This window comes from Stegodyphus dumicola, chromosome 4 (genome assembly GCF_044657685.1).
Source record: "Stegodyphus dumicola isolate Sdum_Otavi_A_Nest chromosome 4, ASM4465768v1".
NCBI classification, from domain to species: Eukaryota; Metazoa; Arthropoda; class Arachnida; order Araneae; family Eresidae; genus Stegodyphus; species Stegodyphus dumicola.
The window spans coordinates 225,438,297-225,466,191 of record NC_140771.1 but is presented as its reverse complement, the minus strand read 5'-3'; the positions used below and the strand labels follow the sequence as shown (position 1 = coordinate 225,466,191).

Here is a 27,895-nt window from a genome sequence, read left to right as displayed (position 1 = left end):
GATGTAGAAATCGAAAAATACAAGAAAATGTCACAAGCTAAAGAGATTTCACTGACATCAGTTTTCCGATTTTGACAGAAACTTTGGAGAAGAGAGAAATTTGTGTTCTGTTGATCCCTCATGGCTTGATGCAACGTTATTGATATAAGATTTGATGATTAAGGTGAAAAATCTCTATCTGGAATACAATATTTGATAAAATGGAAATTAAACATTTAGACTAAAATTTAAATGGTTGTCAAACCAACGATTCTTCCCACGAAATATCTGACCATGCCCAAAAATTGGTGAAATAAATTATGATCTCTGCCTAGAATTAGCAAAAAATTATTATGAAAGATAGAGTTTCATGTGGGAAAAGTGCTCACTAAGCACATTATTGTGAATGTTTGCGAAATCTGTCAAGCAATTGCATAAAAATGCTCATCTGCTTAGAGATAGGAAATTAGTTATGAAAGAGTTCTGCAGACAATTGAGGCAACCAAGTAATAGGTCCTAACCAACTAAGAAGCTGAAGATTCATTCCAAAAATAAAATCCTCGTAAAATTCTTCTATCGATTAAAAGAGTTTTGTATGGATTGCAAGACAAAACAGTTTCTTCAGCAGTTACTCACCCCATGCAAGGACTGAATAATAGTAGTACCCTACAACAAATAGCAAATCTTCCAGGTGGATCACAACTGTTATGAACAATGGGATCCCACAGGAATGTAAGAAGATACTGAAGTAAAATTAACTTGAGAGAAAAATATTAAGAATAATTAAATAAATATATTAGCATTGTGTTTCAGATTAACTTCATATTAGTGTATTCTGGTGACCATTACCTATTCAAAAAGTATGAAAAATGGAATAGTAATTACCAGAAATGTAATTATTTGTAATTTTAAGTATTTGCTGCTCTGTCGATAAGCCAGCAGTCGACAGTTTGAAACATATCGAATTTTTACATACATAAAATTAGATATTAAATTAGAGATTAATAAAGAAATGTAACACTACATGAGTTATATATCAAATTCCATTTCTATTAAAAACATTAACCTATATTTATTCAAAACTAGTCACATTTCAGATGGCAAAGGATCGCAAGTAGCTCGTGAACAATTTATTCATGATTCATATTTGATCCTTTAAAAAAAATTTTGGTACTTTTCCGTTTCGCCGGCGCAAATCTCGCCAAGCAGATTTTATTGGCGATAAACATACAGTATACACAAAAAATGTTAACAAATGTTAGTTCTAAGAATTTTTTATTTTGAAGGCATAAACATTTTAATATCATTTAAAATTTTGTAAAACGCCAATAAATAAAGAAAATAAATTTGCAAAAAGACATTAATTTAAGAATTTACTATACAAAGTCTGTTCGCACATTTTTTAGACGATTTTGGTAAGCGGTAATAAAGCATCGTTTGCTGCAAAAGAAGTAATTGCAATTGTACTGTGTGTTTAAAAGTCAAAATTATCGTCTGTGGCTTGAAAGTTTTGTTTTTATTCAAAATGGTGAATTTAACAAAGCAGTGGTTCGAAGGCTACATTTATGCTCTTTCCGAAGAGAAATATGCATACTCCGTTATCCAAAAACGATGTGATAGTCATGGTTTTGTGATATCTAAAGCGTCGATAGGTAAATATCATCAACAAGAAAGAAAAAAACGTCAAATTGGAGCCTCAAGTGGGACAAAAATTCTAAACAAGTATCCAAGGAAAAAACAGACATCTTCAACTATTGCAAAGGTACGTTGTTTAATGTTAAAAGAAAATCCCCTTACACAAAGGACAGTTGCAAAATCATTAAAATGCTCGGTGTTCACTGTAAACAAAATGATAAACGTTGATTTAAATCAAGAAAGCGAAAAAACACAATGTGCATCGTCTTCTTCCAAAGCATATCGCTCAACGCAGGACACACTGCAGAATTCTATATGAGAAACACTTATCCAAACAAAAATGGAAAACAATTGTCATAATAGATGAAGCATGGGGTGTATTTAAATTATTGTAACAAAAAAAGAGCCATTTATTATCATAAAAGGGGAGAAAAAAAATTAAGTACATGGTTCAAAGAACCGAAAGAAAGTTTTTCTAAGGGATTCATGATTGTTGCTGGTTTTTCTTATAATGGCAAGTTAAAAATAAAGAGAGTGCAAAAAAATGTCAAGATTAACTCCAAATACTATCAGGAACATATTTTATCGCCAATTTTTCTGAATGAAATACCATCGTTTTACCCACAGTGCCATCAATCTGTGAGACTCCATCAGGACAAAGCTGGCAGTCACACATCAAAATCCACTGTAAATTTCCTAAAAGAAATGGAACAAAAAAACTTGTATCAAGGCCATAACCCTTCACTGATATCCCTACTAAATCTCCCGGTGTGTCACCTATGGTATTTTGTGCTTTTGGACTTTTAAAAACTGCATTATCCAAACATTGTCCCAAAACCCTAGCAGGACTCTAGAAAGCTGTTCGAGAGGAATGGGATAGAATACCTCTTCTGCCACTTCAAAACGCATTATTATCCTTGGAAATTGCGGTGTCGAAAGATAGTTCAGAATAAGGGATGTCAAACAGAACATTTAAAACACAAGAATTTTATGTAATTTAGTTTTGTGAATACAATATACATTGTCTAAAAAATGTGTGAACAGCCTCTGTACCTTCATGGTTCAACATCCTCATTCGCCGATTTACATCGCGTGACCCCTAGTAATCTCATCTCACGTAATCTATGCTACAAAAGTCTAATTCTCTCAGTAATTATCTACATTAATTTCAAGTTAAATCTTAATTAGAGCATAAAATTGAACTATCTGTGTAAAAATTCTATGTAAATGTATGCTAGTATTGAAAGAAACAATCAATCTGATAAGAAATGGCTGCGGTGTGTTTTGAAAATGAGACATAAAAGGTTACCAGGAAGTATATTCCGTTTGGCATCAGTTGTACCATTACTGGCGACTTTATCGCCTGTGCCGGCAAAACGGAAAAGTACCAACATTTTTAATTTGTCCTTTAAAAAATTTTTCAAAATTAATTTTTTTAATGCTTCTCAGTTACTTCACTCAACTACAATTCTGCTAACTTTCTCAAAGGACATAATATACTTAATATTCCATTAGTAAGTAAATTATTATTTCCTTCAATAATTATTATTAATTAAAGAGTTGGGAAAAATTGATATATAATGCTTTGTACCTAATGATGTACAACTTATTTAAAAAATATGACACAAATATTTTTGACATTATACAGATAAATAATTAATACAAAAAACTTTAACTTCTCATATTCTTGAACATTAGTGAATTTCAATTTGTCAATGCTTTTGTTTAAAACATCTCATGAACATCCATCTATAATACAAGCCACTACAGTAAACCATGTAAACAGTTAACTCCAAACTAATGATACACTCATCTGATAAACAAGTAATGTATGAAAAATCACGGTAAAGAATTAACAAGTAATCACAGTAAAGAATTGATAAGTACAATAAAAGAAAACATTGTAAATTATCGTACAAATTATTAATTGTTATATAAATTCTGGCCAATAAATATTAATTTATAATAAATATTTAAGAATTTTAAGTCTAGCAAAATTCAGCTTCCAAATGTATCAATTTTAAAAAAATGCACAAAGCTCTTTCCTGTAAGGAGTAAAAACAATGTGTTTACAAACAGTACTTCTTTAGAATTAAATCTAAGATTTGTATTGTTCTAAATTTTAAAGTTAAGCAAAATTTCAGCTGACTCTTGGGCAAACTTTGCCTAACTTTAAAATTTAGGCAAAATTCCACCCTTAGACTGATCCAGTGATAAATATATGAGAAACTTAAAATAAATATAGATTTTCTCTTATATTCATCTTTTATAAGACTTGCTTTTTTAAATATGGCAAAATCATTATTCATAAATCTGAAGTACTAAGAAAGATAACTTACAGGAAGAATGAAAATATTTTTAGAAAATTTATTTAAATGTTCTTTTTTTTTTTTTTAGATGGGGAGGATTTTAAATGTTGTTATAACGTTTCTCTTCTAATTAATTTCTCTATTTTTTATGAAAATATAAGATTGCTGTAGATTTACTTTATGATGATTTTTATGCATGAGTTGAAAACTTCATAAAATATACATTAATTACATACACTAAGACAGAACTTTTTGTGTGCATATTCTTACCACATATTAATGCTCATATAAAATTCTCAAAATGAATTTTGGTTAAAAATAGCATCTGATAATTAATATGTTAAAATTTTTGGGAGAATTAATATTTTATGTTTAATTCTTATCTACATATTAATGGCAACAGGAAAAACAAAACTGTGAAGTAACAGCATGTATATCAGTTTAATCAAAATTTATGCCAGACAGATGCATGTAGTCATAGTTTAAGATTAAAAATCGGCTATAATGAATAAGTCATGTAATGAATTTAGGGCTAAAGTGCAGAATCACCCACTTATTTGGTGCTTTTTACAAGAGTAAGAAAAATTGGATTTTTGTCAATTTTCTTTGACTTTTTAAATGAAAATAGATCGATGTGTACATGGATAAAGTCAAGGGAGTGCACAATGCCATTTTTGTGCAGTTCTGGGTTTTTTTTTTTTTTTTTTTTTTTGAAAATTGGTCGATGTGTACATGGTTACCGGGTATGTGCAATTCTTAAAAACGCGCCAAGCGGTGGGCGATTCTGCAGTTTCTCCGAATTTAGTTTCTATGAAGAGAAAGGAGATGAAATTTTCACACTTTTCCATGAAGTCTATAAACAATGTTTTTCAGCTGCTCTGTTTATATAATAAATTTTGTCAATTATTACAAAATATATATTTTAGGTTATATAAAAGTATAAGCAATTGAACGATTTATTTACAGACATACACAGCAAAAATAATAATAATAATAATAATAATATTCATTAATTAACAATATTGTAAAGTGCCATTGGTTATACAGGAAACACATTTTCTAACTATACTCAAAAACCCAAATCAAGCACACCATCTAAGAGTTATTACAAAATATTTTAAACACATTTAACTTGTGCTACCTTTGTATTTCCTCTAATGGTCAGCGAATTGCATTTAAGTCACTAAAACACCGCAATGGATTGTGGCTAATCAGAGGTTAAAAACTGAAAAGATTCCAACTTTTTCCAGCTTCTACATGAAGATATATGTAATATTGCTATTGGAAACACTTCCGCAAAGCACTTCCGCGACGAACCCGGTAAATGTAAACATCGCCATTATTAGCGATAACTGTTCAAACCCGGAACTCAGCGGATTCAACCTATTCGCTTGTTTGAAGGTTGCAACCATTCCTCTTACGTTGATTTTATTGAATTATGACTCTAGTTGTTTGTATTTGCAGATTTGAATTATTCTTCACTTATTTATTATTTCGGCTAAACTTGCATATAACATCATTTTCTCGCTAACTCTCTTCTTACTCGCCAAGTGGCAGATAATGCGCCAATTATGGTGGCCATACAAGAAACGAACGAGAAGGCCGGAAAGACGGGGAAATCTACTTCTCTATGCAATTTTTTTTTTTTACCTGGTGCATGAGGCAGAGCTCTTCTCGTTTTCTGTTATTATTACCTTTTATTTATATATTTTTTCCTTTGATCTTAAATATAGATATTTTGTTACCATTTCAGTGTATTATTATTTCTATTTTTATTTTAGTATTTCATTGTAACACTTAATATAGTTTTTTTTATTATTCATTTTGATCTTATTTAACTTATTATTGTATTATTTATATATTATTCTTTATTTAGTTGTAATTCATTATATTTCATTTTACTTATATTTTGCTATTATAAAAATTTATATTACATATTTATTTTTATTTTACATTCTTTTACTTATTGTATTTTTCATACATTATTCTAACTGTAATTTTATGTTAAAAATTATTTAAAGTAATTTATATTTTCTAGATTACAATTTTAGCTTTTTTTTTTTTTTTTTTTTTTTTTTTTTTTTTAATAATATGGCACCACTAAAGAGTACAATAGAAAAATATCAATTCATTATAGCCAATTCTTGTCAGCTGCCAGCCATTGGTAATTGCTTGAGAAAAAATGATATCCCTACTAGTTCCACCACTGTTCTTTGTGTTTCTATGCACAAAGCAAGAAATTGTGCTAGAATTTTTAATGGAGGCTGAGCTGATTCAGAATAATATGCTATGTCCTAAATGCAAATGTTCGATGTTTCTAAAACATTATCACAAACTCTCAGATGGCATAACATGGTACTGTGGGAAAAAGAAACAAATAACAGCAGTATTTGCTATGCTTCAAAGACTATTTGAGCATCATCACGGTTTTCAAAAAGCAAACTCACCATAGCTGAAATCTTTGTGTTGACATATGATGTACTCGAAAAAATTGCTACATCAAAGATAATGAAAGAATATGGTTTTGGATCAAACACAATGGCCTCCTGGAGCCAATGCATAAGAGAGACGATTCTGAAATACATTGAAATGAACAGCCAGATAATTGGTGGACCTGGTAAAACAGTTGAAATTGATGAAAGCAAATTCGGAAAAAGAAAGTATCATCAGGGCTATCTTGTAGAAGGGCAGTGCGTGTTTGGAGGTGTTGAACGTGATAGCACTCTTTTTTGGGGGCTGTGCATGATCGTACAGCACAAACACTTATCAGTCTTATTCAAGAGTGCATTCGCCCAGGAACAACTATAATATCAGACTGTTGGAGGGCTTATCGAAGCATAGACACCCTGGGATTTGACCACTTAACCGTAAACCATAGCATTTCTTTTGTGAATGAAATTACTGGAGCACATACTAATACAACTGAAAGTACATGGCAGCATATTAAAAAAACAGCTACCCTGATATTATAGAACAGGAGTCTTTGCATTGTATTTAGCATAATGCATGTTCTCAAAACAATGTGCAGCAAGAGAATTGGACATAGTTACAAAAGTTTTAGAAATTGTTCATGAAATTGAATGGTGACTTTTGTTTTGTGATTCAAAAGTATTATTAATAAGTATTTGTGTATATTTCAGTATTGTGAAGATCTTATCAATAAAATTTTAACATATATAAGTTTTCTAAATTTGTATTAAGGAAATAATTTTATGATGGAAATCAAGGTAAGGTCTTTTTTTTTGTGTGTATATGTATGCTTTCTCAAGGATAAAATATACTGAAACTTATTCGATGCTCTTCAAAAATAATTTTGCCACATCATGAAAATTGTCCTAAAATTAGGAGAGTATAAAAATTTAAGTCAATTTAATTGAACGGAAATTTCACTCTCAAGAATGGTTATTGCAAAATTAGATAATTTCAAGGATTTCAATAAAATAATTTGTTACTCATTGAATAATTTCTCCCATACTTGCGTGAAAGTGAAAAAAAAATTTCGAAAATTTAGCTCAGTTGACTTGAATTTCATCTTCGTTTCAGAGCAAAAAAAAAAAAAAAAAAAAAAAAAAAGAATCTGAATTACATACGCAAACTGCTCCATTATTTTTTCGGATTTTCGTGTTATTTTCTTTTATGAATTTTTAACAATGAATAGATAGAAATATTTTCATATAATTAACAAAGTTTTCGGTGACAAATGCTCGATTGCAGAAGAAAATATGGCGGGGGGGCATGATAATTGGTAACATGGCTGTTATCGTCGCGCTAAGCACACAAAACCATGAAGTTTCCAACCCCTAAAATATTTTGATTTCGGGGGCCGTCAAAATATGCATTTTAAATAATTAATTAAGTAATATTTTTATTCTTATTATTGATTATTGTCATCTAAAATAATGAAAATAAAACAATATTTACGGTGTAAAATTTTAATCAGATAATATATTGTTATTGCTTTTCCAACAATAACCTTTGAGGAGACGGCAGGTGTGACACACAATAGATGATTAAATTGAAATAAAAAATATTATTGATTCTCTTAAGATGAAAGAATAGGAATGGATCCCCAAGGTCATCATAATTAGCAAACCATTACTTGTGTAATGAATCCAAGAACAAATGACTCTTGAAAAGTAATAAAATGTACAATAATCTAGTTTTATTAACGATGCTACTGAAGAGAATTTCAGAACTCTTAAAGATTATTGGCATTGTCAAATATGTTATGAAAAAGACGGGCCGTTGTTTCAACATAAAATGCTTTAAGCTGTTTGCAAGTAAATGAAAAAAAAAAAAAAAAAATTGAAAAATTGCTTATGTAAAATGGTTATATTAAAAGTTGTGCATTCTTAATTTATTACAGGGGCATGGCTCTTATTGAATTAAGACTCTCATTGAATGATTTTCATTGGAATTGAACATTTCTTCCTATTTAAAACAGATTTCACCACTTTTAGAATGATGTAAATATGCAGTTGTGGCTCTCACTGACATAAAGTTTGACCATACCTGATCTATTGTATGTGTCTATTGTACTTATACCTATTATCAGATACAATTTTGAGAATATCAACAAGCAAAAGACTTAAAAATGAAAAAAGACGCATGTAATAGAAATATAGTATTCTATATGAATTATAGAAAGTATATGTAATGAATAATACCATGACCAAACACTTGAAAAAAAAAAAGAAAAAAAAAAAAAAGAACAGATTAGGCGTCACCTACCTCGGTACTTGAGAAAGCAATCCTACCATACAACACGCAGTTAACTTTTAATTACATAATATTACAAGCATTTTCTTTATATTTGTTTTACAAGTGGTTAAGATGGCTGAATACTGGTAGTTCAATTTCAGCTCAAATCCTGACGAACGAGCTGGCTGTGCAGGTTTTTTAGTCCAAAGGGGCAATTTTCCGTAAAGGACTATTAATTTCGTTTTGGCATTTTGTGTCAAAAGCTTTAAAAGGCTGTATCACCTTTCAAATTGCTGCCATCATATATTATCGTTCTGTCTTAATTTAAAAAAATTAAATACTGAAGAATCTACATAAATGTATGTATGTTTCTCGCACTGTGATAAAACAACAATACCTAGAGCTATCAAAATTTGAATAACGTAATCTTCCATAGAATATGGAAGCCCTAATTTGAATTTGAAATTTGTTTCATAATCGATTTCAGATTTTGTAACACTTCAATGAACTTTTAATTAAAAATCTAAACTATTTCAAAGTGAGCAATGGCAACAGTGTATAAAAAAAAAATTATCTCCAGCGCACAAGACTTTGTATCGTATTCTAAAGATATGCTCGTTTTAAAATTAATTTGTGATATTGCTGTTGAACTGAATTTGATAATTTGAATACATAGAACATGATATTTAATAAATAAAGGTAACACACAAAACATTTAAAAATACCCCTTTGGATGTAATTTAAAATCTGAATCCTTTCAGATTTTTTTCTTTTCTTTTTTGTAATTTTTTGCATGTGTTTTGTGAGCATTTACGTGGTTTTCTTTAAGTGATGTAAATATGAGATTATTTACCCTAGAAAATATTTACAAAAGCTTGCCTTTTTCAGCTAGCCCTCACATGCTTTGCATATTGAATTAAATAAACACACAAACTCTTCTTATTCTTAAAGTGATAGAGTACCTAATTAATGTCACATTACATGCAATGAAGCTTTTTAAAAGCTAGGATACTTTCTTTAACAATTATAGTGCTAATTAGTGCTGTGCTTCTCATTTATATGTGAATAAATATATCAATCAGGTAAGTCTTCTTATGCAGTCATAAGCATGAAATAAACAAAACAGATGGCATAAAAATACCTAATCCATACATCCTTAGTGACTCATCGGACATCGCTGGTGGCATCAACTTTGACCTCTATTTGGCATTGTGCTCTGAGGCCTTTGGCTGGAAATAAGAGAATAAGCGCTTTTGCACAACTTAGATTAGTATATATGTTAAACAAACATGAAAATGTTATTTGCTACATGAAAAATGCAAAATAAAGTTGAAACATAATAAACATAGATGAAGTAGATAATACAGTACAAAGTCCGTAATCCGGACTTGTCGGGACTTCGGCAATTCTGGATTAGGAGTTTTTCTGGATTATACATCATCAATTTAAATCTGGTAAGATGGCATGCAGAAATTATACAATTAAAAATATAAAATCGTAATTTAAGAAATAAAGAGCAATTGTGATATAAAGGGTATCAAAATTTACAAAAAAAAAAAAAAAAAAGCTTAATATTTATTTGTTTACTTTATTAAACTTTCAATGTAAGTTGTTTAAGTTGCTTCATTTTTTGTGCTAATACTTTCTCTTTAATTTTATAAACAGACATAATTTCTTGTTCAGTTACAAAGTTCCACTGTTCAAGTCCTGTAATTGCTGTGTCGAGAATACCGACTAACTTGTCAATTGAAATTATTTCATTTTCAATAACCTCTCTGTCACTTTCTTCACTATCAGAAGCGGTATTTCCTGGATCTAGAACCATAGTACAGATTTCGCCATACATTAATTCATTGATGATTGAGGCATTGTCGTCACAATGAAAAACTTCTGTTATATCATCTTCATTTATTACTGCTTCTTCACATTTCTTTACAAAATCCAATAACTGGAAAATTTCACCTTTACTTCACGATATCCGAAATGCGCAATCTGCAACATTAACCGAAATGCCTTAGAATCAGTAAATTTTAGCCTAGTTTATACAGTCCGTTATACATTAAATGTTCATGCGTAAAGCATACAAAAAAAAAAAAAAAAAAAAAACGTTTGTGGCTTTTGAGGTCCGGATTATAAATTATTCAGGATAATGGACGTAAGGATTATGGACTGTATATCAAGAAATTGAATTCTTGCGATCACTCGAAAACCATTTGCAAAGTATATAAATGTACTAACACTAGAATAATAAAATACATTGAGAGTAATAATATCAGTTGAAGTAAGGTACAAAGTCCTATTTCAACTTTGTTGGGAGCAAAGTCCATTTCTTTGCAAGTTATTTGTCAAATGCCAGTTACATTGGCCATTAAACTCCTTGCTTGCTAATAGCGCTGAAATCTACAAGAAAAATTTGTCAGTGCTTCACACTCGTCCAAATGTTCCGCCGTCATTGGCCACCCACTATTACATAAAACACACAACAGTGAATCAGCTAGTGTAATGCAAAATAAATGATTCTGTAGACAGTCATGTCCCGTCAATAGTCTAAAACAGTGATTTCCAACCGGTGGTTCACGAACCCCATGGGGTTCGCAGTGTTTGCAGAGGGGGTTCGCGAAAATAATATTGTAATGGCGGATTTTTTAAAACGCCATTAAAATCAAAAGAAAAAAAAACACACACACACACAAAAATTCTATGTAATTTTATGCCAGTATTGAAAGAAACAATCAATCCGATCAGAAATTGCTGCTACTTGTTTTGAAAATCTAGTGTAAAAGATTACTAGCGAGGATATTCCGTTTAGCATTGGTTGTACCATTTTTGGCGACTTTATAGCCTGCACCAGCAAAATGGAAAAGTACCAAAATTTTTAGTAGTATACCACAATTGGATTTGGTTTGTTTAAATTATGGCAAAGCATGGGAGAGATATCTGCCTATGAGGAAGAATGCCTTCAAGGAGGTCTTATTGAGGGAATCTGGTTTGAATCCATGTTACATATTAGGAATACCATGAAAACAATCATGCAACTAGCCCATTTGTTTGGCTAACCAAACTACCAGACTTCATTCACTTTAGTGTTTGGCTGCTGATGAGCAGCATATCAGTTGCAAAGCACTGAATAATAAATAATGATTAATCTTCTGATTATGGTAACTTGGCAATTTTTTGGTGAAACTTTGACGACCAACCCTGCTACAGCAACCTGCTAGTTTTTTTTTTTTTGGATGCCATTTTGTTTTCACGAAGTAAAGGCGTGTTTTTTTTTTACTCAACATTTTTTCCAATAATCTGCTAGCCGAATTACGCTCATGTTAGAACTTTTATGGAACAAAAATGCTTAATCATGACGAAGATTAGGTGCAAAATTGGGAGAAAGTGTAGAATCGCCCACTGCTTGCCGCGTTTTTAACAATTGCATGTACACGTATCCATGTACACGTCAACCTATTTTCACTTAAAAAAACATCCCAGAATTGCACAAAAATGGCATTGCACACACTCTTGACTTTATCCATGTACACTTTGATCTATTTTCACTTAAAATGTCAAAGAAAATTGACAAAAATCCAATTCTTGTTACTCTTGTAAAAAGCGCTAAACAAATAAGTTGGGCGATTCTGCACTTTAGCAGCAAAATTGTTTCTAAGTGCTTATTAGCTAAAATTCCGATTGGAATTTTCCGGAAAATGTCATATTACATGTCTCATGATCTCTCATTTTTCTGAGACAAAATCTGTGATTCGAACTGTGTACTTCTTAGATTATTGCTAAGGTCCTAGCTAGTAACCTTTATCGCATAACCAAAATGTTGCCAAACTACCTGTTACCATATTCCAAAGATTAGCCTATATAATATGTTCCCTGGTTCTTGTTATGAGTTACATGCAAAAAAGTTTACTTCTGAGAAGCAAGAAAGCAAGCCTTAATAAAAATTACTATGCCAAATTTAAAGTGAGTGTTTTTTTTTTTTTTTTTTTTTTTACCTTGTGCGTGAACATATACATAAAATTTTATAAATAAGTCGGAGCAGAATATTTTTTATTACTAAAAAACTTACGTAATCAGTTGCGATTAAGTTGGTTAGAGTACACTGAAGGGTACCCCTTGTATTATCGCGAAGTTATTGTTTCATTTATGGTAACCTGAGTATTCCTTGAACGTTCGGTAAATGTACTTTTACCTAGAATTGGGTGCTCCTTTGACTTTTTAAGTGACTATAGACTGACGTGTACATGGACAGGAACTACTCTGATATGCGCCCTCAAGGCGCCAAATTTCTCGCCAAATAACTCCACGCTGCCATATTGCTATCTAAATTTTTTGTCTACATTTCGAACTTTAAGCCTAAAATGTCTCCAAAAACACGGTTTTCACGAATGCAAAAACCACGTTTTGAACACACAATTTAAGCTAAAAATCCGAAACAAAAACAAAAAATTTAGATAGCAAAACCGTGAATTTTCTAACCAAAATTATTTTACAAGAGTCCATGTACACAGCGATATGTTTTAATTTAAAAAAACATCTACGAATGGCACAATCTAGGCAACGAACGAATTTACGAACTATGCACACCTCGCTTTAATAAATTCATATAACAATAAATTTCAAAGAATACCATGTACACAGCATCCTGTTTCAAATTAAAAAAACATCTACGAATTGCACAATTTAGGCAACAAACGAATTTACGAACTACGCGCACCTCACTTTAATAAATTAACATAACAACAATAAATTTCAAAGAATACCATGTACACAGCGTTCTGTTTCAACTTTAAAAAACATCTACGAATTGCAGATTTCAGATGGTACGTACTAATCAACAAAATAACTAAAATAAATTTCAAGCAATTAAAAAAAACAACAATAACGACAGAAATTCATACTAAAAAAAACAATGAACATTACATTCTACAAAATAAGAACAAGAATAAAATAAAATGCACTTACCATTAATGCTTTTTCGAAGAGCAGATATACCAATTTCATACCGCCTTTAACATGCCGCCACGTAATCACTAGTATCGTATTTATATGACAGCCAGACACACTATCCAGAAAATTCATACTATGGTTCACAAATAAATAAAATAACAAATAATCACAAATCCCTACTTCTATCATGCACAACCACTAAAAATAATCTCCCATACCTTCTTTCCACACCTCCAAATACCCATTGCCCCTCAACAGGATGACCACGACGATATTTCCTTATGCCGAACTTCAATTCAACAACTTTCACCATTAAATCTTTCCCCCTTAGCTTCTCAGACACAAAGCATGACGGGAACCAACGAACTCCAGCGAAAGACTTTTCAACGTCAACAGGGTTGCCATACAACATGCAATCGCGCCAAAAACCAGCGCAGAACACATATCGCCACATTTGGTGAAATTAGGGCGTACATCAGAGTTGTACCCATGGACAAAGTCCAGAGTGCGCAATGCCCTGTTTGTGCAATTCTGTGATTTTTTTAAAGTAAAAACATGTCAGTGTGTACATGGATACCGAGTTTGTGCAATTCTTTGACTTCTTATTTTGTCTTAGTGTAGCGGCGATTTTTGTGCCGCTACACAAAGACAAAATAACAAGTCAAAGAATTGCACAAACTCAGCATCCATGTACCGCAAAAAAATCACCAATTTTTACCAAGGGGTACCCGTAAATACACTTTTACCATTAACCGCTTGCCTGATTATCCTGAGTTATCTCGAATTCGTATATATTGCAGTTAATTATAATCCCATGAAAACTCAGGTGAAGCAGAATTAGTTAGTACGATTTGTTTTAATCATGGTCTTACTTAGCCTGAAGGAAATATTCTGCTTTGATTGGCATTTTGCCAAATTTTGTTGGTTGCACGGTTCTTAGGAGGGACTGGTCACGTGTCTCCCTATTGTACAGTATCCATTGGCTTGTGGATTAGTAATGTATAAAGAAGGATACATGTGTTGGAAAAAAATGAAATAATGGCGATGATGCAAGATAGCGAAAGCGATGATTTTTCAGATAGTAATTACGAAGAGGTGGGGAAAAATTTTTTTTTAAAAATCAAATCAAATGATACAGTGTATTCTGTGCTCCCATGAAAGATTCCAGCAGTAAGCCAGTAAGAAAAGAGACCAGATACCAGTGTAAGGTATCACTTTGTGTTGTCCCTTGTTTCAAAAACTATCATACAAATATATTAATTTAACTTTTTTTCGTTTGCCCGATATAACTCAGGATAGTAAATTAATATTAAAACTAAATGCTTTTACGCCTTCAAAAAATGAAAATTTCAACTTAAAACTTACATATTTTGATTTGTTTCGTTTCGTTGTATTTAATAATAAAATAAAAAATGTGATGATTTTTTGCAATTTTTTTCAAAAAATGTGTAACGGAAGCGGTTAAGTTTCTATCTAAATGAGAATATTGATTTCATTTATGTAATGATAATGGATTTTCAATCATAGTTTTGGAAGTACTTTGAAATTATGTAATGAAGCTATTAATTATAAAATTGGCTTCTTGATTTTACATTTTTACAATTTCCTTAGAAACTGCACTGTTAAAAACAAGAATATTTTGGAATTTTATAATAATTAAAGATATATCTGAATTTTACTAATTTTTTTCGTGTTTTCTTCCGCAAAGCATCTGTTGGCGCCATTGCAGTTTTACTCGCCAAGCTCACCAAGTTAGCACAGAAATCAATATATAATGCCTAACGGAAGTAAAATAATCATGTAATAATGAGCTTGTAATAATAACCTTTGTAATAATGAGGCCTTTTCTTGACAAAGTTATCTATTTAATGGAAAAAAGGAAGCACTTCCGCAAAGAACCCGATAAATGTAAATATCGTTAACATTGGCAATAATAGTTCAAACCTTATAACCCATCGGATTCAACCTATTCGCTTGTTCGAAGGTTGGAACCATTTCACTTATGCTGACTTTGTTGAATTATCACCCTTGTTCAGAGTCGTAGCTAGGGTTTTCAGTGCCCAGGGGCAACTGAAGATTTCACGCCCCCTACTGCTTGCCAAGAATGGAAAACATTGAATTCTAAAATGTTGCAACATCAATTTGGCGCCCCTTGGATTCTGCGCCCGGGGGCAGATGTCCCCCCTTGCCCCCCTCTAGCTACGCCCCTGCCCTCGTTGTTCAAATTCGCAGATTTAAATTTAGATTCACATTTTTTACCTATTGCTGAGAGAGTACAGGATGCGAAGGAAATCTGGGAAATGTGCAGAATTGCCCACTGCTTGGCGTGTTTTTAAGAATTGCACAAACTCGCTATCCATGTACACATCAACCTATTTTCACTTAAAAAAAATTCAGAGAAGTGCACAAATTCGCCATTGCACAATCCCTTGACTTTGTCCATATACACATCGATGTATTTTCATTTAAAAAGTCAAGCCTCAATCATTACCTCTGTCACTACTCAATTGCCGTGGAGTTGAAAGAAGTTTTCGTTCCATTGTTTGGACTTCTTATCGAACTCTTGGCTCTTTAAACCCTTAATGGTTCTTGTTCTTTTATTTAGCGATGCTCACTCTGAATATTTCATTTTTCTTAATGATGTTGGGGAGGTTATTGCTAATTTTGTCAAAGGTACTCCATAAACCAATGCCTTGGTCCTTAAAAAGTCACAGGAAATTGAGAAAAATCCAATTCTTCTTACGCTTGTAAAAAACGCCAAACAAAATGCACCAAATAAGTGGGCGATTCTGCCCTTCATCCGAAAATTTAAAGTGGACAAATGTTCATCAGTGCAATCGTAATTTGATCGGCATTTAGGTACATTCCACTTTCTTGGCATTCTAAAACACATTTTTCTCATAAATACGAATTCACAATATAATATTTTACCTCTCAGTAAAATACAAAATTTTTCAGAACAAAAAGACACATGTAAACAGTCATCTCACCAGCATTAGTCCTACGGTAAAGCATGTTAAACTAACAAATTGAAAGCCTAACATCTTGACGTCACTTCGTGCGTTCATCATGTTGAAGCAGGCAGCCTCTAGAAATGTTGGCCTTGGTTTAGTGAACGAGTTGAGCGATAGCTTCGAGGCGCCTCGTCGCCATAGCAACACCTCTTAAGAAATGGTAGCACTTATATGCGCTTTCCACGGGCGGCTAAAACCCGCCGGGAACTGAAGAAATTCAACCAATCAGAATAAGCCACCGTCGGAGACTGCTTTTGGCCGCCAATTTTTATGCCAATAATTGAAGAGTTTGTTATGGATTCATTTCCTCCTCATATTAAATTTTTCGTATCTTTTGATGATATGTTTTTTGTTTAGATTTGTAACTTTTATTTTTGTAAAAGGCAACGGAGTGGAAAATTCTGTGGATTCTCATGTGAAATGTGTAATAAAATTTCTAGCGAAAACAGTGTGTTAGTGAATCACCTGTGTCTTTTTTAAGGTGGTATATCACAAAAATTATTTGCCGTATAGAACTTTCCGCTTTTTTTTTTTTTTTTTTTCCTTTTAATACTGGGTACTAAGTTTAGCTCACAAAGCCACAAGCTTATACTTTTTTTTTTTTTTTTTTCAGAAAGTTTCGAAATACTAACAAATTATAATGTGAACATTTTCTAAAATGTATTGCATTTTTGTGTGATGTTTGTTTTTCAAGAAATGTAACACATTAGATTGTATAAATTGGTAGTAAAATTCTCAAATATACTGTATTTTTGAAAAGCTTATTATATAATTTTTAAATTGTTTTATTTATCCTAATAAAATTTTGAATTCTCTCCCAATTTCAACACTAAATAATATATTAGGAAAGTCTTCCAATTTGTATATGTAAATCTCAGTTCAATTAAAGTATTTGATTTCCGCAATAGTATTTTCTCACAGAAGGTTAGTTGCAATACTTTTACAGACATTACGTGTCTGAAGGATTAATTCACATAACAAATAGATTTTTAGAAAAAATGTCAGTAGCATAACATGAGGAATGTAAAATGTGAAGATTTTCTTTATAATGTATTATACATATGCAGTTTATAATCATTCGAAAAAGAGGCCCGTGAGTGGTAAGACTGTTGAATACTGATAGTTAGGTTTATAAAATATGCTTTTGGACACATTTTGCACAGCTTATCTGGTCTGACGATTTCCGTAAAATATTAAATGAAAAATGTAGTATTTGTACCCAATATAATACCTGATCTGCAAAATAAGATTACTGTGGCTGTGGAGACTGACATACCAGTGAAACTGTTATATGGTGTTGTAGATATTACACAAATAGATCAGCTAGATTATCAAGCAGTATGAGGGTAGGTATCATATAACCAAACATTTATAGGTATGAGTTTTAAAGTTATAGACTGATAATATGATTAGAAATAATATTTCTGTCATACTTATGAATCTTCTGTGCAACATACTTATTTTGCATAAATCTACTTTCAAAATACTCTTATTTTGATACAACCCATAGTTTAAAAAATTAATATTGCTGACATTCAAGAGCAGATAAAAGTATGTCAAACTTAACTGACAAAAACATGTAAAATTAAAGTAAGGCAAAAACAGCAGCTTAACATAAAATCTTGTATCAATTTTAAGAGTTAACTGGCGTAGGTCCCGCTTCTTCAGTAAAAAATAAAAAGGAGTTTAAGGTTTTTATTCCTGGGTTTTTAAGTGAATATATGAGATAGCCCTCGAAAATTAATAAGAATTATTCAAACTCTACTTCAGTCTAAGCTTTTTTGATTTATTTTAACATTTAAATTGATGACCTGTCAGAATTTTATATTTTGTGACAGCTATATGTTTTTGAGAATATGCTTGCAGGTGGATTTGTTCAAACAACATTCCAAGTTCTTTGATTACATATTTGCAATGATTTTGCATGAAAAATCTACAAACTAAATTCGTCAAAAGCTTTAGAAAGTGAAAACTAATACCCTCAAACCAGTTTGTTCCTTCTGTGAGAGGAAATCAGCTTTTTCATTACCATCAGTTATATAATGGGAACCTGCTTGAAAATTACTCTAGTTGAAAGTGTCTTGAAGTTTCTCAAGATGACTTCAAATATAGCTCTAATATAAGTAAAATCTCTTTAGTCCATTCTTAGTACTAGTAATAATATTAGGTTATTGTAACATTAAAAATGAGGTACAAAAAAGTACATTATGATACCTTCAGTGGTAGTTTGCATGTGTCCTTTGTTAAATTTATCTCGAAATTGCAAACCATGTATTCTTTCTGGTTGCTTATTATTTATCCCAGGAAAAACACGTCTTGCACATTGTAACCATACTTTAACAAACATTAAATTTTGCATTAAAGCATGAAATTATTTTGGCATTTTCATCGAGATGGCTTTAGCATGGAAACTGCATAATGAAATTCTTAATTGTGTAAAGGAAGCTACAGTCATTATGGAGATTATTGCTTATAGGTGAAGTTAAACAGGCTTTAAGCTTGATGAATAGGATTTCCACAGTAAGACCCCTAACATTCGCAATAAATTTTAAATTTAAAGACAATTGTAAATGGAGAAACATTTAGCAGAATGTAAAAACTTTTTGAAAAATCTCAGCTTCGTTCTTAAAACTTTTTGAATGATCAACTGAGGTGAGAGAACAAAATAGCATGTGGCAATTTCTGGCATAAATTTTGCATGTCATGAAATTTATTCGATATTTTCTACAATATTCTTTATTTCAGTTTTTTTTTTGGTTAAAATGCGGTTTAGCCCACTGCTTGGCGATTGTTTTTCAATGGGCAATAAACGCGCCAACATGGCTAACCCGATGTTTTGAAGCTGTGTTGTTATTCTGTTGCCACTAAATGTTATCGCCCTGTGTTATATTTAAAGAAATTAAATATTGAAAAATCTGCATAAATGTTTCTCGCATTGTGATAAAACAACTGTACCTAGAGGCATCAAATTTTGAATAACATACGTTTCCAACCTAATATAGGTATCTGGAAGCCCAAACTTGGAATTATTTTTATTATCTGATTGATATTTTGTAAAACCTGAACGAATTTTTGATTAGCAAACTCAAAGATTTCAAAGCGAGCAACGGCAACACAGTGCGAGAAAAAAAAACGTTTTTACGTGCAGAGTGCAAAACTGTGTATTGGAAATTCTAAAGATATGCTAATTTTAAAATTATATTGCGATATTGCTGTTGAACTGAATTTTATGGTTTAAGTGTAAAGAACATTATATTTGATAAAGAAAGGTAACACACAAAACGTTAAAAAAACACCCCTTTGGGCGTAATGTAAAATCTAAAAAGCTTTCATTTTTTTAAATTTATATATTTATTTATTTTTATTTTTACTTGTTAAATTCTGTTGCGGTTTGAATATTTTATGCGGTGGTTCTTTTTTTAATCGAGTGTTTTCCCCCTGTGGGTTTTAGCCTTTTTTCTGCATATATTACGGAAACGGCGTATAAAACGTTAGTAAATTTATTAAAAGATGAGGAAGGATCCAAAAGGGTTTCCCCCTGAGATAAATTCATATATAAAACCCCTCTAAAAGACTTTACATTTTTCTTGAAAAGGGTAAGTGAAAAAAATTTTCTTGTATGGTTCGTTTTAAAGTTGCTTATTTTTAATATTTTTTATTTCTTTTTGGCTCAATCCTAGCAGATTGGAAAAGCTGACGTTGTGCTATTCTCTGATGATTTTTTTAATGAAAATAGATCGATATGTACATGGGCAAAGCCAATGCGGTGCGCAATGCCGACGTTGTGCGCGATGCCGAGTATGTGCAATTCTGGGATGTTTTTTTGAAGTAAAAATACATCGATGTGCACATGGGCAAAGCCAATGTAGTGCGCAATGCCGAGGTTTTGCGCGATGACGAGTTTGTGCAATTCTGAGATTTTTTTAAGTGAAAATAGATCGATGTGCACATGGGCAAAGCCAATGTGGTGCGCGATGCCGAGTTTGTGCAATTCTGGGATGTTTTTTTAAGTGAAAATAGGTCGATGAGCACATGGGCAAAGCCAATGTAGTGTGCAATGCCAAGGTTGTGCAATTCTGGGATGTTTTTTTAAGTGAAAATAGATCAACGTCCACATGGGCAAAGCCAATGTGGTGCGCAATGCCGAGGTTGTGTGCGATGTCGAGTTTGTGCAATTCTGGGATGTTTTTATTTCTTAAAAAAACATCCCAGAATTGCAAGTGGGTAATATCGGGAAATAGATCGATGTGCACATGGGCAAAGCCAATGTGGTGCGCAATGCCGAGGTTGTGCGCGATGCCGAGTTTGTGCAATTCTAGGAACTTTTTTTAAGTGAAAATAGATCGATGCGCACATGGGCAAATCTTCATAAATGTATGTATGTGTCCCTCATTTTGATAAAACAACGGTACCTAGAAAAATCAAATTTAGAATAACGTCATCCTCCTGCGAATATGAGCATCTGGAAGCCCAAATTTGGAATTTGTTTTATTATCGTTTTCATATTTTGTAAAACTTTAACGAATTTTTGATTAACATACTGAGGAATTTCAAAGCAAGCAATGACAATGCTCTACAGATAAAAACATTTTTATCTCCAGCGAGCGAGACTGTGTATCGGAAAATCTAAAGATATGCTTATTTTAAAACTATTTTGTGATATCGCTGTGGAACTGAATTTTACGGTTTAAGTGCGAAGAACATGATATTTAATTAATAAAGGTAACACGCAAAGTGTTAAAAAATGCAGCTTTGGGGCGTAATGTAAAATCTTAAATTTCAGATTTTTTTTTTGTTTTTTTGTTTTTTAATTTCATTATATTTGTTGTCTTTTTTTTAATTTCCTATCGTTGACAATATTACCTATCGTAGCTTTAGATATCGAAAAGCCATGGCTTTCATAGCGCTTTTTAATAACTAGATACGAATAAATTTCTTCGGAGAGAGCACAAATGTCCGAAGACAAATTGTCAATTAGCAGACGATAATTTATGCTTTCAAAACTATACTTGCAGTTAAAAAGAATTTCCAAGCAGACGATTTCTTTTGGAATTTTTACTTCGTAATTTGAGCAGTTAATTCATTTGCCGTTTGAATGTTCTTATGTGGTAGTTATCAATCGAGTGGTTTTATCTGTGTGTTTTTGCCATATTTCTGTATATATTTCGTTAAATAAACAGTCGCTATGGATTTATCTGTGATGCTGAGAGAGGTGAGTGAATGTACATGTAAATCTATTACTTTATTGGAAATGCAAGGGAAACGTGCCGTCATTGTCAAAAAGACTTTGTATTTTCCTGAAAAGGGTAAGTGAAAATATTTTTTCTTTTTAAAATTGCTTATTTTTAATATTTTCTTATTTTCTTTCATTGTGAGAAATTAGATTTTTAAAATTTATTAATGTGTAGAATTCTAATACGAAAGTATAGAACGTGGTTTAGGAATTTAAGAAACATGGAAATGAAAGCTGTGTATGATGTTGATATTCAATAATAAATATTTTCCCTTTTTTATTAATATAAAGCTTAAAAATTTTTAGAAAATAATGAAGATTGTTTACTTACTAGTATGTAAGAGATAGTGTCGTTACGTAGCAATAAGGTAATTTTGTAAAGATGATTAAGTTAAAATGTTCCGCAATATGAAATTAAAATTTAGAAAAATCTGTTTTTATTTATATAAATACTAAAGCTTAAAATATTCACCCCGTATGAGAGACTGCGACGTTGTTTACAGTTTTAATAACTGTTACAATTCACTTACCGTATTTAATAGTTTGAAATACAAAAAATTTAGTATACTTATTTCTACATCTGTAGAGAATACATTGTGACGTCACAATTTTAGTCCCACCCATTTCACATAGCTCCCACGTCACATAGCTCCACCTTCGCAACTTTGTTTATACAACGTTTACTGGCGATTTTCAAAAAAATCGCCGCTACTGGAAATCGCCAAGCAGTGGGCTAAAGCACATTTTCACCTTTTTTTTTTTTTCATGCACAGTTATTTGTTTTCTGTGTTTGTAAAAATTAAAACATTTAATTATAATTTGGTATTTTGTTTTATGGAATAAAGCGAGAGCTCTTTGTTAATATTTTAGTAGCTAATATTTAATCAAAATTTTATTTAGGTTGATAAATTACAATTTAATATATATTGTCAAAAACATCAGATTATGTTGCATAATATGAATATTTTTATAAATTCTTAAAATCTGTAAATTTTAAGTTTTTTAGTACTGCATTCAAATATATTTTTTTGCACATGGATCATATGCATAATTACAAAATATAACTTGAAGTTGGAATATTTCAATTGTTTGTTTTCTATATACAAATGCGTTGTTTTTATCCATTTAACATTTCATCAGTAATTTCTTAACACATTAAATATTGCATTGGTCCCTAGGAAACCAATATTAAACCAAGCAAAATAGACTTGCTGTTTAATATATTAGATATTGTGAAAACATAACATTAGTTTAAACCATTGTAAAACAATAAATGAATGTTAATTATGTAATTAAATGCACATAAGCCATTTTTGACTCTTATATAACAATGGTATAATAAATTGAATGATGTTAAGCTATTAAATTTGCTTGGAAAATAACAATTATAAACAGAGTCTTTTTATATAGTTATTCTGCTACTAGGCATAATTATTAAAAATGAAAAAAAGTGCAGTTTCTAAATAAGTTTTGATATGAAGAAAAAACAATGATGATACATCATGTAATGGTAACTTCATCCGAAGATTCTACAGCAGAGTAAACTGAGAAACCTTCTATAAAATGAACATAAAATTCTTACAAGTAAAATTATTATCATCTTTCATGATTAGTATTCATTCACAGTTGAGTGGATAAGACTAAGGTGCACTGGTAGTTTGAACGCTGGTAGACAGGCTAGCTTTTTAGGATATTTCTTGTGTGTCACATGAAACAGAAGTCATTTTCTTGTAATATACTTCATGAAAGTCTTCTTCGCTCAAGAAGATACTGTTTTCATGATTTGCAAAAATCACTTAAGCAAATAAGAAAACATTCTCATTTTCTACCATCGGTATAGAACTCGGGGGAGGGGATTGTCCGATCTCTTATCAACAGAAATATTTTTATGCATGTTCTGGTTTAAGAGAACAAAAAAAATTATTTATCAAAAAACAACAAATTTAGTTTTTCTTATTTACACATTTATACTGAAAAACTACATAATTATGAAAATTCACCACATTTCCACCATCAGAAATGATAGCAAATTATAGGCACATAGGCAACAGATGTGTAGGTTATAGTATAAAATTTCTTGCTGCTTACAAAAAAAAAAAAAAAAAAAAAAATAGAGTCATCCAATGGCGGTAGGTTTTATTGGAATATTTTATTTATACAGAAAAAGAAAATGCATGGGATTTCAAGAAAATTTGTTTAGAATTTGTGCTAGGGATTACTATATGACATCCGAAATCATAACCATTTACAGCAATCATAAGTAAATGAAATTAAAACTGCAGATTAAATATTCTGTGATTTCCAAATATGTATAATTACAAACTCTGAAGACTACTTAAGGTGATAAATTAAGGCATATTATTCAGAAAAGTCCTGACAATAAAAGAAAATAATGTACATACCAACACATATAGTGTAAAATTATCCACGGATTTATCATGAATAAAACTTACTTGAATGTGCTAATGCTGCATTTTTGCAAGACGTAAAAAATTACATCTTTATATTAATAATTACATCTTTATATAACACAATGAAATGAAACAGAATTATTTAGATACAGAATAATGCATAATCTATTATTTTTTTTCTTTTGGGAATTACTGGGTCAGCTGAAATTTTATGAGCTATCCCACACCCTTTTAATATGTAGATTCTCTGAATAATCACTCCATTTTATATATTTCAGTAGGCGTTAATATAGTTTTGCTTACAGAAAAATACACAAAAGAGAGATTTCTAAGATCAGGTTGTTTAAAAAAAAAAAACCACATTCTTAAAATATTTTCTTTATCGAATTTTATGTACATACAATACATGAAATAATAAGAAACCTAAATATCACCAAACATTTTCAAATACACAAAGAGCCAAGAAATTTTACAATACAGTAATGTTTATCAATTATTACTTTATTTAAAAGGGTATTAGAAAATCGAAAAGTTATTCGGTATCGGGATAGCAAGTTGAGTAGAATTAACAGTTGTATTTGTTTTAGAAATTGAAATTAAAATTAATCCCAATAAATATTGTACATTACTTATCGCCTCTACGGTAAATTAAATATTAAATCACATCAGCTTCCTCAAAATAATAAGCGAAACAAATGATCTATCTACTACGAAAGAAGAACGAACAAGTTACCATAACATTAATAAGCACTTTCTGGTATACCAGTTTTGCACTAAAATTGTGTTTGGCGAAAGAGATGATAAATAGGAAATGAACGGAGTTATCGATCGAAGAAGGGGCGTAGCTAGAGGGGGGCATCTGTCCCCGGGCGCAGAATTCAGAATTCATACTCGTTCATAACACACCAAGGAGCTGTGTAGATTAGCCGAAGCATATTATTTTGGAAAATTGTACCCCATACATGACTTGCATAATATCATTGATTTCTTTTCCTTCCGTATTAATATTTAAAAGCCTGATTGCTAGACTTTGGGCAAAAAGACTCAATTGTAGGATGCATTCAACGACTTTGGTTTCATAATTCTAAATAGTAAAATTTTGATTTTGACTGCTGTATAATAATTGAGTTTTTTTTTTTCCACACGTAAGACTAAATATGGGTGGTTGGAAACTAGAAGTTTTCAAACTTGCGCTATATATTTCTTTTCCTGTTGGCTTATTTTACGTATTTAATCAACCTCAGTATTTTGAAGATTGGGTAGTAAAAACTCGTCGCGAAATATTTCCCCCTGTAGATGAAGAAAGTCGTAAGCAATTTAGAGAAGAGCTTACGAAACGAAGACGGTTGAAGATGGAAAAAGAGTTATTGAAGAAACTTGAAAGCACTAATTAATTTTTAAGCTTATTCTTAAAACTGATTCAGAGATTTGTTATAGTCTGCAGAGTTAATGTACATGAAACCGAAGTAACCGGAGCGTTGATGTTAGAAGATTGTTAAGCATATACACATTTTTAATAAATTTTGAAATAATTTAATCGTCTGTTACGAAATAGATGGGAATGATATGGGTCAATTTCTGATGTTCTGAACAATATATTGGTGAAACTAGACAAAATCAAGTTTGAAAAAGCATTAACATACTGCTGTTTTTTATAAGTGTAATGTGTTTTATTTGGTGATACCTGATCTGATAAGCTATGCATAAAACAATGAGATATGCATATTTATAATGTTTTATTCCGTATTTTATCATTACAAACATTGGCAGTTTATGAAATGTTTAATGCATGTAATATTATTTGTGTACTGTTAAATGATTGATTTCTTTACATAGTAGTGCATTATAACTTCAAATTTATTACATTGATAGAACTGATGCATGCAGTTAATAATTAAATTTCTAATGATATTAGATTGACTTAATATTCCTGAACTACACAATTACTTAATAGCATTGATAAAGATTCAAAAGTGAAAATCGTTGATATTGATTGTGTTTAATTTCATTACTTTTTCACTGGCGTATTATTTAAAATGTGAATAAATATGTTGCTGTCTTGATTGCTTTCAAGATTTGTTAATAAATTTGGTGATAATTTCAATTTGCAACTGTTATGTAATTAAAGATTTGATGGAATACAATGAAGTTATGATTTTAAATATTTGTAGAATTTATATATTAGGAGGTATTATTGCTTTAACCCTGATTAAAGTTACCCGTAATATTCTACGGACTTATTTTCTTTATTAAGCACTTCATGAAAAACATGTTTTTTCATATAAATAAAGATTTTTAAATTTTGATTGTAGTTGTTATGTTTATTATGTCAAACATGAGCTATTTTATTCTTATATCTTTCGTACTTTCAAATGGAACCCAATAACCTAACATCTAGACTTTTATTTTCTTTGTATTTGGAAGGTAATTAAAGTGCAGTAAGAGATTATTGGAGGTGTATGAGAGCTTGTGCTTCTTTCAGTCATCTTTAGATAGAAATTACTTTAGTAGATAAGGATTGTAATTCCATTTTAAAAGGAGGTAGCTCTTTCTATGGTATGTCATTTTTTTAAATTTTTATTTTAATAGTTTTAGTCAGTTACATGAGTTGAGAATCCTCTGTCTATAGATAAAGCTCTCAAATGATTTATTGGAGTTCATAATTAAAAGCAGATTGGCACGAACAAATTTTTCTGTGTGAAAGATAAGAAATGATGCCATCTTTATTTAGTATGATACTATGATATAAAAGCAAAATAAGAAAGTTTTCTGACACTATTATAATATCAAAACTAAATTCATTATATATTAATTAAGATATCAAGAAAAACTGTTAAGATTCAGTTACAGATTTAAGAAAAATTTAATTTGTTACTGATATTATTTAAATGCTTTTTATTTTCATTAAAGGGAACACATATATTGTTTGGATAATAGGCCAGAAGAAGTAGAAAGAGGAAATTATTCAACTTGGTTGATGGAGATATCATAAAGAAGTTTCCATCTGTTGAAATAACAATTACTCAGACATGAGGTCTGGAGAAAACTGAGTACTATTCCATTAAAGCGGCGTCAATTAAAAATGAGAAGAAAACGATGCTACAACAACATGCCAAATGTGAGGCTCGAGAAATTAACGTTTGAAATATCGTAGCTCAAGATTTCGAATTTTCATCTGAAATATCATCACATGTTTTTTTTTTTTTTTTTTTTTTTTTTATATATACTATGATTTGCTACACAATTTAGAAATTACCTAATGATGAAAAAACTGCATCAGATACCTTCAGGACAAAAAAATAATTCATAGCAATTGACTTTGTTCTCAAAATCATTCAATGGAGTTAACTTTTGACTTGAACAGAGCTCCTATATGGTGTTGTCTCATACGTTCTTGCTGTGAAAAAAAGGATTCAGAACCAAAACATATTTTGAAGGCTCGTGTCCTTCATTCCTCAATGTCATTCATTTTATCTATTTGTGGTCTCAGAAACTGATGTCAATTGAATTTTGTCAACTCCAGTTAGAAATCAGACAAGCCATAATATGACAGTAGTTTAGAATAACTACTTGAGGGAGGTATGTGCAAATAGTTTGTCTCGTAAAAGAAATCAAATCAGTGGAGCCTACAAAATCATAAAAATAGACAAAAGTTCTTTTCACAAA

The 27,895-nt window shown here is 31.0% G+C and overlaps 2 protein-coding genes across 7 annotated transcripts in view; one reads left to right on the top strand and one right to left on the bottom strand.

The window, feature by feature from the left end:
• LOC118182162 (guanine nucleotide-binding protein G(q) subunit alpha-like) overlaps positions 1-25,102 on the bottom strand; it is an 82,296-nt gene extending 57,194 nt beyond the window's left edge. For 3 of the 6 annotated variants that reach the window (XM_085816043.1, XM_085816044.1, XM_085816048.1), the window contains exons 1-2: positions 24,963-25,102; positions 9,766-9,853 (exon numbers count right to left, since the gene is read on the bottom strand). The gene's annotated coding sequence lies outside the window, so the exon portion shown is untranslated. Of the gene's footprint in view, positions 1-9,765; positions 9,854-13,586; positions 14,157-24,962 lie in introns of those variants that run through there. The other 3 variants (XM_085816046.1, XM_085816045.1, XM_085816047.1) reach the window with 1 other exon arrangement.
• Positions 25,103-25,237: 135 nt separating this feature from the next.
• On the top strand, positions 25,238-26,535 carry LOC146997830 (protein PET100 homolog, mitochondrial). Its single transcript, XM_085816049.1, has one exon. The coding sequence runs from the start codon at positions 25,387-25,389 to the stop codon at positions 25,621-25,623; it is 237 nt and encodes a 78-aa protein (XP_085672175.1). The 5' UTR covers positions 25,238-25,386; the 3' UTR covers positions 25,624-26,535.
• The last annotated feature ends 1,360 nt before the right edge of the window (positions 26,536-27,895 follow it).

Coding starts and splice junctions, on each gene's coding strand:
- LOC146997830 (XM_085816049.1), top strand. CDS start 25,387: ATGGGTGGTTGGAAACTAGAAGTTTTCAAACTTGCGCTATATATTTCT.